This window comes from Drosophila takahashii, chromosome 2L, assembly GCF_030179915.1.
Source record: "Drosophila takahashii strain IR98-3 E-12201 chromosome 2L, DtakHiC1v2, whole genome shotgun sequence".
Classification (NCBI taxonomy): domain Eukaryota; kingdom Metazoa; phylum Arthropoda; class Insecta; order Diptera; family Drosophilidae; genus Drosophila; species Drosophila takahashii.
The window spans coordinates 6,400,089-6,413,214 of NC_091678.1; the positions used below are offsets into that span (position 1 = coordinate 6,400,089).

The window sequence follows — 13,126 nt, forward strand, 5'->3', positions numbered from 1 at the left end:
ATTTCAGAGCAGTTTATCATCTGACAAGCGCATAAAATCTACGGTGTTTACAGCCATTTGTTTATGGGCCGCTAAAATGGTTGATTGGTATGGAAAATAGATTGGAAAGTATATGGATATTTAAATCAGCGAAATATGGTTAAGAGGTTGTTTTAATGGACTATTTATTTTTAAAGGTGCCTTGAAAATTGTAATATTATACTTTATTTTTCAGCTTTATCGTTCGGTCCACCCTCGCTCTATTTAAATTTAACTGAATTCCAAGTTAAATGGAATTTTAAATTAAATATTTCAAATATTCTGAATTAAAATGATTTACGTAATTTGTAGAGAAAATTAAATATTCCCCATTTGTTTTCTTTGCTCAATTTTGTTTGTTTGAATCACCCTCGCCGTCAAATGAACTCTGATTTTGAAGCATCAATTTTCCAGCTAATTGCCAAAATAAGCAAAATTATGTGACAGGCCGTAGATACAAACACCCCCAATTTTTCCATTTGGCTGCAATTGCATTGCCAATTGAAATTATGCACTTTGACAGGGAACGCATTTAGTGTTAATCATACGCACTGTTGCCCGGCCGTCGAATCCTGTTCGCTAATTTAATGTTCGCAAGCGAATGCACAGGGAAAGGGGACTGCCATCGCTGGAGATTCGAGTATCGTTCTCAAATATTCTCACCAAATAATTACATATATATATATATTTTTTAATTTTAGCTGCTTGAGGGGCGAAATCCGATTTAGGTGGAATTTTTTAACAAAGAAAGAAAGTTAAGAAAGTTAAAGTAGTCTTATCAATAATATCATTAAGCTAAAGTTACAAGTATTTCTTTTTATTACTTTGTGGGGCAATAATCAGCTTAAACTTACAGCCCTTATAAAGGTGTAAGCAAGTATGAAACAATTTAATTTTACCACGTTAGTTTTATTGCCTACTTTTATACACCTTTATACATGATTTTTAAATCTTTCCTTGATCCATAAAAAATATAAATCTATAAAAATAAAGAATACATTTGGCAGAACTTCATATGTCAATGCTTAAAAACCTCATTAGTTTTAATAATTTAATATTTACTGGCGAATGAACATGGAGATGAGATTATAAATTCCCCAATATTTATACCAAATTATAAAAAATATATTTTATTTTTAAATTCCAACTGAATTAGGGGGAAATCCGATTTAGGTGGAATTTTCAGCAAACAAATTTATTGGCGCATAATTCAAGGCGGCGATGATGCCGCTGACGATGATGCATGGCGGGCCAGGAAGCAGCCCAAGATATGAATGGATGCGGCTGGCAATTTATGGCAACTAAGGGGAGGCGGTGGGTGGGGGTGTGGGTGTGGGTGCTGGGTGCTTGTGGCCAAGGCCGTTTGCCGTGACTGCCAAAAGCAGCTAGCAAAAGAAAACGCCAGCCGCATGACGATGGTAGAGCGGAAACGGAAATGGAAATGCGCAAATGCAATTGTCACATACATACACAAACACACACACACACAAGCAGCACTCGGGGTGAAATTTTAATGGAAAATTGGTGTACTCGTCGTGGCAATAAATGAAGCTCGCATTTCTATACGCTGGGCTAATAAAAGGGCAAGCCCATCGGAGTGACAGGCTACAAGGGACCAGCGGACAACAAGGCCCCCCAAAAACACTGAAGGGGCTGGCCAGCCCCTCAAATCCCCTTTCTGACCCCACTTCCGCTGACTGATGAGCCCTACTATAGTGGGGATTTTTCGGTAGGGATTGAGCCCTCTGATTCCCAGGTACGCAAATCAATTTGTTAAGTCTCTACCCCGAGCGAGTGGATTGGTGGGTGGCTTGGTTGTATTATCCTTCAAAGGAGCACCTCTGCTGGCCCAGGGTGTCCCCTCTTCGCTGCTCCATCTTTATGCCTACCGCTTAATCTTTCAATTTGCATATTACATAATCGCCTGAGTGGGCGGCAAAAGGTGGGGGAGTGAGTCTGAACACTTGGAAAAAATATTGTGTACATTAAATTAAGTAATATATTAAATGGAAAGGTAATAATTCAAGAGATTACTTAACAACTGAGTTAAAGGTACGCATAAAATCGAAGAATTATAAAATTCTATTGACATTTAAGACAATTTTAAACCTGTTAAATAAAACAAGAGTGAACTCTTTAGCCGAGTACCTCGACTATCTAATACATGTTACTTAGCTAAGGGAAGTGAGGGGGAAATGGATGCTTGCATTTCATTATTTTTAAAAAATGGTCCGATTTTAAAATTATTTTGTAGTTTTATTTGCTGATAAACTATGATGTAAAGGTATTTCAAATCAAGAAAAAATACTTGCTAGTCATTTTCTTATCTAAACTTTAAAAAAGGTATTTTATTTTTTTTTTTTGAATAAAGAAATATTTTTCAAGGTGCACAAGCAGATATGACGTGAACATCGAGGCAATGCTTTATGGTCACTTGAATGCAAATCGCACTGCTAGGGGGCTGCAAGGATGTAAGGATGCTCCACAGGAAGCACTGGAGGGAAGTACGGATAGGCAGATGGACAGGGGCTTACAAGTGGAGGTGGCCGCAGGCAAACACTTGACGTGCGCTTATGCGGCACCAAGTTGCGCATACGCCGTGTGGGCCTCGCCGCTTATTGAATATGCTGATGCAGGTGGAGCTATATAGGCTATAGAACTTCCATGTTGATATATGTCACACAGACTGGCAAAATAAACTGCACCAAAGGGGGCGCAGCGAGTGTGTGTGTGTGTGGGCGTGGCCATCGATGATAGGCGTTGATACAGTTGCTGTAACAGGATTAGCTCCGGATTTGGCTTAGGCACGGGCTGCCTGTTTGCCCGGGATTGCGATTGGGATTGGGGACTACGACTACAAACATTATGCAAGTCAAATCCGTAACGAGAGCTGCAAGTTAATGGGACGACCTCAATGAAATGGCTCAACTGCATTGCCAGTTGGCCACTGCGCCAGTCAAATATTATTCGTTGTGGCCCCCTAAATAAAATGCAATTATTGTCCATCTATCAAATGGCCCAGGCTGTGTGTGTGTGTGGGCTTTTAATTGGTTTGGCTGGACCTGTCTGTTAACTATTGGCACCGACTGTATGGCCCTCACTTGGGCATGCAAATGCAAACTCTCTTGGCCGGATTATTGAGCCTACGAAAAAGATTGCCTTCTAAATTCAACTAAAAGCAATAGAGATTGCTTGCCAAATTCGATAGAAACGGAAATTCCATTTTTCCCTTCCAAGTAAATTGATTTTCGGACCTGATAAACATTTTTAGTTAAACACTCCGCCCATCTACTCCGTTTACTTTTCATTTTGGCCAAGAACCCTCAATTAACAACTTTTAGTCGAATGGAGGAGGAAAGGTAAGCCCAATTAAAAGCAAAATAAGGGGAGAGAAGAAGGAAGTGGGTAGAGAATAGGGGGTGGCCAAAGAAATTGAAAGTTTTGCCGCATAACAATTAATTAAATTTGTATTCCTTGCCTTTGTGTCGCTTGTTGTGCAACACACAAAATATTGAATGTCAAACAATGGTAGTTGTTTGCACTGAATGGAATATTCCAACTGTAACCGAGTCCTGTGTAATTAGAGCGGGATGGCGACAGACGAAGTCAGGTGAGTCGGAAGGACCTTGACTGATGGGCGGAAGCGGCGGGGAGGAAGTGGAATTCGAAGTGTAAGCGCAGACGTAAGCATAAAAACAATTAAAACTTTGGCCATAGCCAAAGGCACAACTTGGCAATGGTGCACTAAGGGAAAAGGAATAATCTAATTTTTTATTTTTAAAATTTATAGAAATATTTCAGACAGGTTGATCTTGGGAAAATATGATAGAAGGATTCCGAAGGTAAGAACAAAGTTTTATTATATGCAGAAATCTAAAAAGTTTGTTAAAAATTAAAAATCCTTTCGTTTTAAAATCACTTATAAATGAGCCTAAAAATATGCAGTGAAAATGAAATTAATGGACTTAAAAATATTGCTGCATACTTTGAGGCACCATCAGTAAATTTATGCATTCTTTGAAATGTATTTATTACTTTACTAAAACGTAGTCATTAAAATCCTTTAAAATATTTATTACTTTATTTAATCGTAGTTTAAAAAATCCTTTAAAAAATCATGTATTTTTCTACAGTGCACTCCTTGAAGCTCTCCTCCTGCAATTAGTTTTCTTGAGTGCCTATAAAAGCGGTGCCCAACATTGCTCCTGACACTCGCCCGGAGCAGCTGACCACTCGACTTGCGGCAGGACCCATCGATAGTATCCACTTGAGTTCATCGCAGGCATGATTGACAGCGGGGAGCCGGAGCCTGCCATTGCTGGCCATTTCTACCGCATTCCCCGCCTCTCCGGCCGCATTGTGGGCATCTGGCCACAAAGGATCCGGGGAGCGGGTGCCGGTCGTCCCTGGCACGCCCACCTGCTATTCGTGTTCGCCTTCGCCGTGGTGCTGGTGGGGGCCATTGGCGAGGTTACCTACGGCTGCGTCCACCTGGACAACCTGGTCGTCGCTCTGGAGGCCTTCTGCCCCGGCACCACCAAGGCGGTGTGTGTGCTGAAGCTGTGGGTCTTCTTCCGCTCCAACCGCCGGTGGGCGGAGCTGGTCCAGCGCCTGAGAGCCATGTTGTGGCAGTCGCGGCGGGAGGAGGGCCAGAGGATGCTGGTCGGACTGGCCACCACGGCCAACAGACTCAGCCTGTTGCTGCTCGCCTCGGGAACCGCAACGAATACCGCCTTTAACCTGCAGCCCCTGATTATGGGCTTCTATCGATGGTTCTCCCAGCTGCCGGGCCAAATCGAACTGCCCTTCAATATCATGTGAGTAGCTGTATCGTAGATTTTTGTTTTTTTTTATGGCACCGATTTTAACAGAACTACGACGAAAAAACATAGAACAATCCTGATTCTGTGAATCCTAATTTTTCTTAAAATAAATTAGGAGGTATTTTGTTGAAAACAAAGCCACAAATTGTCGAAATATAGAATGTTGTGTTCGTACTTTAATTTTTTGCAAAAAATCATGTTGTAACCCCTTATAAAAAATGCAACAATTGGAAAACATATTAATTTTTAAAAGTTATTTGCGGGACCGCTTTTAGCAGAAGTGAAAAAACCATAATTTTTTCGGCATTAATCCCCAATTATATTTTTTCATTTCAAAAAACACTGTTGTAATAAAATGCCCAAATCCATTGGCCTTTTTACATGTAATAATTTGTTGATATGAAATTAGATTTTTATTCGAATTTTACTTTGACCAAATAACTACTTTATAAAAGCTCATCCTTACTCACCCTTTTCATATGGCACCCCCATTCAGTATCAGCTGGAAAAGTTAACCAATTTGGTTAATGACGAGAAGTACATAAGTAATGAATCCCATTTCGCCCTCCAGTTGCACTTAAGATCTGCCGTCGAATATTAATCTCAGCCCTTTCGAACAGACTGCCTGCGTTTGCCTTGCAGCCAGGACTTTTTCCCTTCACCTACGTGCTGCTGACCGCTTCCGGAGCCTGCACCGTTTTTGCCTTTAGCTTCGTGGACGGATTCTTCCTTTGCTCCTGCCTCTACATATGCGGCGTTTTTCGGCTGGTCCAGCAGGACATTCGCAGGATATTTGCCGATTTGCATGGCGGTGAGTCGTAGTATTCCTCCTGCAAAGATGACAATGGTTCTCGCACTTCGCCCGGTGACTTTTCTTGGCTTATCCCTTCCTCTCCAGAGTCTGTGGAGGTTTTCACGGAGGCCATGAACGCGGAGGTGAGGGAAAAACTGGCCGAAGTTGTCGAGCGGCACAATGCGATTATCGATTTCTGCACGGACCTAACACGCCAGTTCACCGTTATCGTTTTAATGCATTTCCTGTCCGCCGCTTTCGTCCTTTGCTCGACCATCCTGGACATCATGTTGGTAAGCCCTTTTGCAGAGGCGTTTTAGGGCCAGTTTTCTAGGGGGTAAAGTGTTTTCTAAATGCAGAAAATCTTAATATTATTGAGCTGCTGCAGGCATTTATTTGTAGAATTTTCATTACACTTATTAAACATCAGATTATATGCAAAAACGTATTCTAAACATTTCTTTCTTATTGAACTTTGATTAACGTTAATTGTTCTGAAAAATAATTCGATTTTTAAGAAACATTTTTTTTAATAAAAGTTAGCTCAACTGTAAAGATTTACTTTTTTGCATAAGAATTTTTTTTCACAACTATTATTTTTATTATTTAAAAAATTATTTCTTATCTTCAAAAAACTTTCAATAAGTACAGTTTTATATTTACAAAGTAGAAATTTGTATCCCTATTCAAACATTTTGTCTGCCTTCGCCCCTGTACTTTTGCCTCAAATGCATTCGGCGGCTGTTTTAAAAGTTTTTCCCTGTTTGCTGTTTTTCCCTGGCTTTTCCTGCCGCTTCGTTCTGATTCGCTTTTCCCGATTTGTTTGTTTGCTTTGTGGCTGCGGCTGTGGCTCTCCGGTGGCAATTTATAAGCGCATGAATTGTTACTGCTCCCGAAAAAAGTTTTTAATGCGACTTTCGCACGTTTTCCGGTGTCCCGGACACCGGAGACCCGTAAGCTGTTTGCAGCTGCAACTGGCGAGCGGCGAGCGGAGAGCGGCGAAAATGTTCGAAAAAGGCTTCTGGCTTTTGGCCCCAATGGGATAAATGCTGGCAGCACTTTCTTCGTCCGCCCTTTGCCGCCTCTTCTTCTTATTTTCGGCCCAAAGTGTTGAGTAATCCATTCGAAACTTGTTTATCGCTCGGGGATCCTGGGCCCAGCGATCTATTATCACTTTTTAACTGTGTGTTGGGGAAAGAAAGTCCGGAAATGAATTTTGACACGAGCTCGAATTCAGCAATGAAATTTACAAGTTTTTTATTATTTTATAAAACTTTTTTTAAGATAAGAAAACTTAACTTATAGATTTTAGAACGAAAATAAAAGGAATTCTTTAATAAATTAATTGTAAATTAATTCTTCACAAAATCCCGGAAAATTTATAAAAATTAAAACAGAGTAGTGAAACACCTATTTAAATATTATTTCCTTTATTCCCTTTTCCGACCTTCAATTGAGTAAGCTAGAGAAAAGGCAAGAAATAAATGAAAATAAATTGCAAAGGAGCAAAAACAAATGCAATTTATTGTTGGCCAATCCAATTGGGGACTTGTAAAATCGAGCATTCTCACAGCTTTATGCACTCGACGACATGCATAAGCTGCATAATTCTTTTTCAATGCCACAATGGAAATGTCAGGCGAGTGGAAAATGTGAATGAGAATGGGACTGAGCGGAAAAGCAATCAGACTGCAGTCGCAAGTAGCCCAAGACCATTTGCCAAAGTACGTTGCTTTGATGTTTTCCATTTTCGCAACCACTCGAAACTCTCACACACTATATAGTTTTATATGTACGCTATATTAAATAATCCCTTGCAGTTTCCCACCACCAGCCATGCCTCTCCAATTAATGACGTCTCTTATCCTGGTCTCCTTTATTTATATTCCGGATCTCTATCTTCTGTCTTCTGTCTCCGCAGAACACGTCGTCGCTGAGCGGCTTAACCTACATCTGCTATATCATCGCGGCCTTAACGCAGCTATTCCTCTACTGCTTCGGCGGCAATCACGTCGGCGAGAGTGTGAGTGCAACTCCTGACCACTTTCCCGGTTTTCCACTTTCCCTGCACTGGCTCAGCCCATTTTCATTTCCATCACTCATTCGGTTTAGATACACTGGCGGAGAAGTTGTTACTTTATTGGACTTAACTTGTAATATTATTAAATTATAATATAATTATATAAGAATAACAATAATTTTCTAAAGCAAAAATACTTATTATTTTTGTTTTAAAACAAAGAAAAAATATATATTTTTTATTTATGATGATTAGTTGCTGAAACTAAACCTTTAAATCTGGATAATAGAAGGCAACGATTTTTTAATAGCATAAACATTTATATGGGTTTTTTAATAAATGTTTTTTTCTTTTTTATACCCAAATATTTTTATTTTTTATAGCTACTTTATTTCTATATTTTTAAGATCACTCTATATATTTTTTATAGCGCAGCTTCTCATTTGTTTTTATTCTCCAATGTTCTTTTTCACTTTCCTGTTATTAGTATTTTCCGTGTGTTTCTTTTTTTGCAATTCCTGTAATTTCAATTTGACGCTAAACATTAAGCAGCCAGGCGGCCACATAAAAAATGATGTGCCATTCGCAAATGGCACTTGTGATAAAATTTTAATTACACAACAAAGTGGCGGGGCAGTACACTCTGGGTACACCCACCCACCCCCATATTCAGTTCCAGATTCCGAACCATAACCCATTCCACCGTTTGTTCTCGTTTTTTTCCTGCAGAGTGCCGCTGTGGCGGACGTGCTGTACGACATTGAGTGGTACAAATGCGATGCGAGGACTAGGAAAGTGATTTTAATGATATTGCGGCGTTCGCAGCGGGCAAAAACAATTGCGGTTCCGTTTTTTACGCCATCTCTGCCAGCCTTTGGATCTGTATGGGATGCGATGCGTTGCGTTGATTATGATAATAAATGTTTATGTTTCCCTGCTCCTCCATTTCAGATACTCAGCACAGCCGGCTCATATATCACGCTGCTGAAGACGTTTCTGTAAGCCCGCACGGCGTATGATTGATATACCGGATTGGGTTTTGTCCTTCGCTGTTTGTTTAAATTAAAACTGGCAGCCGAATGGCCATTAAATTGCCTGTGAATGAATGCTAAAGAGGGTGTTGGGGGTTGTGGGGTCCGAAAGGAGCAACAAGTGCCGCCTGTCCTGGCCGTAATTGTTTCATTTAAATATTGCGCTGATGCTGATCTCCCCGTGCGGATTCCCAACTAATGAAAAACACTTGCGGCTATGGGCACATTAATTGGGTCAGCGGTGGATGGGAAAAAGGGAGGAGAAATGGATGGGGTAACAGAGACAGTAATGGCGTTTTTATGGCGCCATCTTGAGGTCTGCTGAGCTGTTTTGTTATAACAATATTTTCGTTATTCTTTTCGCCGCCAGAGAAGCAGCAAATATCAATTATAATTTGTGAAATTCGAGACTGTTATGGTCGGTGAAGCTGGCGCAAATGGTTGGCAATGTTTGGCTGAAATTAGTACGGGTTTACTGGGATTTTATTCTTAAAGTCATCACAGGCTATAAGGAATACTATCCAATCTATTCCAATCCCAAAAAAAAAGGAATATTTGACAGAAAATATAATTAACCTATCAAAAATAGTTTTTAATATCCATTAAACCTTTTAAGAAAAATAAACAAATAAATAAATTATCTCGAAATGCTAGATAAAATCTATAAACACATTTTTTCTTTCATTTGAATCAATAATAAACTGATAAGTATTTAGGGGAAATTTATTTATTTTGCCCGGGTAATGACATGAATAAATGCATTTGCACAAATTTATTTGCCATTCGATTTTTTCCTTGATTTTATTTCTTTAATTTGCATTCGCATTCGGTTTCAGTTTGTTCGCTTGCTTCCTCTGCTCAAAGGGATTTTCACTTAGTTTCCATCTGTGCCAACTAATTGAGTTGCGAAACTCACTGAAATTGTGCAATTGCTAAGTACTCACCGCATTTCAGAAAGACATTAAAACTTTTGCCGCAGCACGAAATGAAAAGCGCATTCGTCGTTTCGTTTTCGTTTCAATTTATTGTTGAAAGAGTTCATTCCATTGATTTATTCATTGGGTTTGTCATCACATAAATTATCTAAAATCTGCTTACTGGCTTACGTGTAGTAAATTCATGCCTACCCATAGTTTTAGTTTTACTCGCATGGGCAACACAAAAGTTAGTCGAGCATGCCGCAAAATTGATTTGGTTTTGCAACAGGAATTTGCTTTTCGCTTTCACATATTGCATTTCGCATTTATTTCATTCAATTTTCATTCCCATTTCGACGTCGAGTGGCGCGTGACTAAATTTCATTTTGCCCATAAATAAATTCCATACAAGTTAGTGTTTATAATTAAGTTTTTTTGCTTTTAGTTTTGTCGGATGAGAGATGTTTTTTGCTTTCCTCTATATATATTACAATTTTCGGGGGGGTGGGGGTGGTTGGAAAGGGAGTGAGGGGCGTACTTTTGTGGGTGACTGTGGCTGGGGGCTCCCTTTTCTTATCATATTTTCCTTACTTGTAACGGCGCCTGAAGCGACTTGGTTTAGAATTTTCGCCTAAAAGCTGACTGCAAAATAGTTAAAGCGGGGTTTATCTTAGGTAGTTACCAACCATTCCAGGTTTCGAAACAGCTGTTTCAGAGATGCAGTGGAAAGCTCGATTCTGGCACCTGTCATAAGCATCTGCCACCAACTTCCGCCCATACCCTAACCGCACCTATCCAAAATCCGGTAGCGTTCTTCTCTTTTCGACCGCCGTGATAGCCAGACGTACAATCCGTCCGCGTTTTCAATTCGTTTTTTTTAAATTTTAAAATCACAGTGAACATAACGCGAAACGGGCTAAAATATCACTCCCAAGCAGCAGAGAAGACATAATTTGTGTTTTGCGGGTTACAGAAGAATTCTGATGTAAGTGAAAACTCACAAAAGGCAGAAATTTTCCAATTTAACCCCAAAATATTCTCTAGATATCTTTCCTCCGGGTCACGATTGGCGTAAAAGCCTCGTCTAAGATCCATTTTTCTGCCGCCGCAGAGAAGTGCCCTCTGGGGCTTATAAATTGGAATACCTCGCTGGAAACGACGTTTGGAAAATTCCAAATCACCCTTACCGTACGGCGGGGGCATGATCAGCAGGTAGATAAATATTATTTCGGTGGGAAAACCATGAGCTTGTGCTTATTAGGCTTTAATTTGTTCTAGGTTGTGCCCCACATTAGTATTGGCGTTTAAATAAGCAAGATCCAAGGCGTTTAAAAGGAGATTCGACCCACATAACCTACAGCGAAGGCATCACGTGGCATGGCAGTCTAAACCTTATTTTTTTTAAGTGATCGCTTATCTAACCTAAAGCCCAACAACCATGTTTTTCCGGGAAATAAAGTAGATGTCAGCCAGCTAATTCCCGAAAAGAATCTTACCTACACAAACCAATAAGTGATAATCGCGCGCCTAATGCTTTAAATTTCCAAATTCACCGGTTGGAATCTGAATTCCACGATCCACAGTCCACTGGGTTCCATTACCTAATTCCAATAAGCCGAAACGGTGAAGAAAATTCGGTATACCTTCGATTTTGCCACGGAGACCTCGCGCTTGGAAAGCTATGCCTTCCCATAACTAAACCTGGAAGGCGACGTTCGTTTTTTTTTTAGAATAAAGTAGAGTAATATATAAATCTAATTAAGAATATGTAAAGAAATTTTGTAAAGCGGTTCAAGATTCCAGTTAGGTGACGTTGTCGGTTTCGGGCCTCAATCTAAATAACCTCAAAAGGGTCGCGAGTGTTAAGAGATTTAATTGAATATTATTATTTAACCCCATGGCGACCAAGTTTGCCTGTTACAGCCACCTGCCCGGGAGATCGATCTTTCGCCGCTGGAATGCCTACAAAAATCAGTGAGTTTTAATCTTACATTTATCTTTGCCAAATATATATATTCAAAATATCTCACACTTGAACAAATACCCCTTGATTAATAATAAAAATAAATAAACCCTATGAAAAATAAAGTGAATTAAACAAGAGCCCATTGCCGATCGCGACATCTTATGAATAACAAGTTAATTAAATAGATTTTGGCTGGAATGAAAAGAAACATGCTGAAATTATAACGAAGATTTAATTGAATATTTGAACATCCCTAATTATCGAATTTATAATTTAAAATTATCTTTATATTTCTAATCCATTATTTTTTTTATTATATACATTTTTATTTACTATACCCTTGCGTCATTTACAATTAAATCTTGAATTACCTCTATTTAAAAATTGTATAAGAGCAGCCATATTATATTCCGATTATTTTTGGAAAACCTTGTAATGAATACAAACTTTATAAATGAAAATGTGTGTGGAATTTAGATCTTGATTAAATGAACACGAATTTAAACATGAACCTTGAGTAGTTCAATATTTTAACTCTGCCGATGATTCTGCGGTCGTAGGGGAAAAGGGGTCACCAGAGCCATGCTCGAGGATGGTGATCATAGGTTGGGTGGGCATCCCGCGACCACTACAACATCTGTGGCATCGCGTTTATTTACTTTTTTTCGAACTTTACTATTCTTTACTATCTTTTCCTGAATCTGTCTATTATTCTCTTCCGGTTTTGAAATCTCGCCTTTCTTCTGTCGTAAGCATGCTCAAATCTTGTCTTAAAAATAATAATGTGTAGCTAGTGTGCCGGTCCGTTTAAGCAAGACCACCACCCCCAAAGCCGACGAGCGAGAGCCGGACCCATAGCATGCACCCGCACGGACGGATCGTAGGACTCACCGCACCCAAGTTACTCGTTACACGCTACAGATATTATTCATTATTATTAATAAGAAAAGTGGCGCCCAGACGTGTGTGGCCTTTGTGAGTACAGTATTCACTCATTAAGACTCACCGATAGATAAATTCAAATTCTTTTCTTTATTTCTTACAAATATTTCAACATTTAACTTTCATTTCTAATCACAACTTCCTTCTTTGATTTATAATTGACTGGATAACAGAGGTAAAAGCACCAGTCTTCTTTCTGGCCTCAATTAGAAATCAGGGATAGTAGTTTCCTTCATCAGGCTGTGATGTTGTTTAAAACTTAGTCCGATGAAAATACAGAACGTATACAACTTCGGTTGATCTTCTGGCTCGGACTGGTTTACCACTTCACTGTCTCAACCACTCTTCGGTAAATAAAAGTTTTCGTTAACACAGGCGTTACGGAATATAGAGGCATAGAATTCCAGTGCCCTATCCACGAATGATTAACGGGAAAGTTTATTTACATTTCGCCTTAGAGAGTTTAGATTTTTGGCAATATGAAGCAGGAATATTAGAGTATCCATTTTCGAAGAATTAAAATATCTAGTCCGCTTCATACTGTTAGAAACCTAATCACCTCCCTTTTAATCTACATCTATAAACTTTTCATCCTTCTCGAGAACGTTAAAGAAGT

The 13,126-nt window shown here is 39.4% G+C and overlaps 1 protein-coding gene across 1 annotated transcript; it reads left to right on the forward strand.

The window, feature by feature from the left end:
• The first annotated feature begins 4,302 nt into the window (after positions 1-4,302).
• Positions 4,303-8,656, forward strand: Or22c (Odorant receptor 22c). The gene is made up of 6 exons (XM_017154220.2): positions 4,303-4,835; positions 5,462-5,652; positions 5,740-5,927; positions 7,556-7,657; positions 8,384-8,536; positions 8,606-8,656. Exons 1-6 carry the CDS (start codon positions 4,303-4,305, stop codon positions 8,654-8,656), a joined length of 1,218 nt encoding a protein of 405 aa, XP_017009709.2.
• The last annotated feature ends 4,470 nt before the right edge of the window (positions 8,657-13,126 follow it).

Excerpts from the sequence above, each read along its gene's own strand:
- Or22c (XM_017154220.2), top strand. The coding sequence starts at position 4,303 with ATGATTGACAGCGGGGAGCCGGAGCCTGCCATTGCTGGCCATTTCTAC. Across the intron at positions 4,836-5,461 it reads GAACTGCCCTTCAATATCAT|ACTGCCTGCGTTTGCCTTGC; the intron begins GTGAGTAGCTGT and ends CCTTTCGAACAG. Across the intron at positions 8,537-8,605 it reads CTCTGCCAGCCTTTGGATCT|ATACTCAGCACAGCCGGCTC; the intron begins GTATGGGATGCG and ends CCTCCATTTCAG.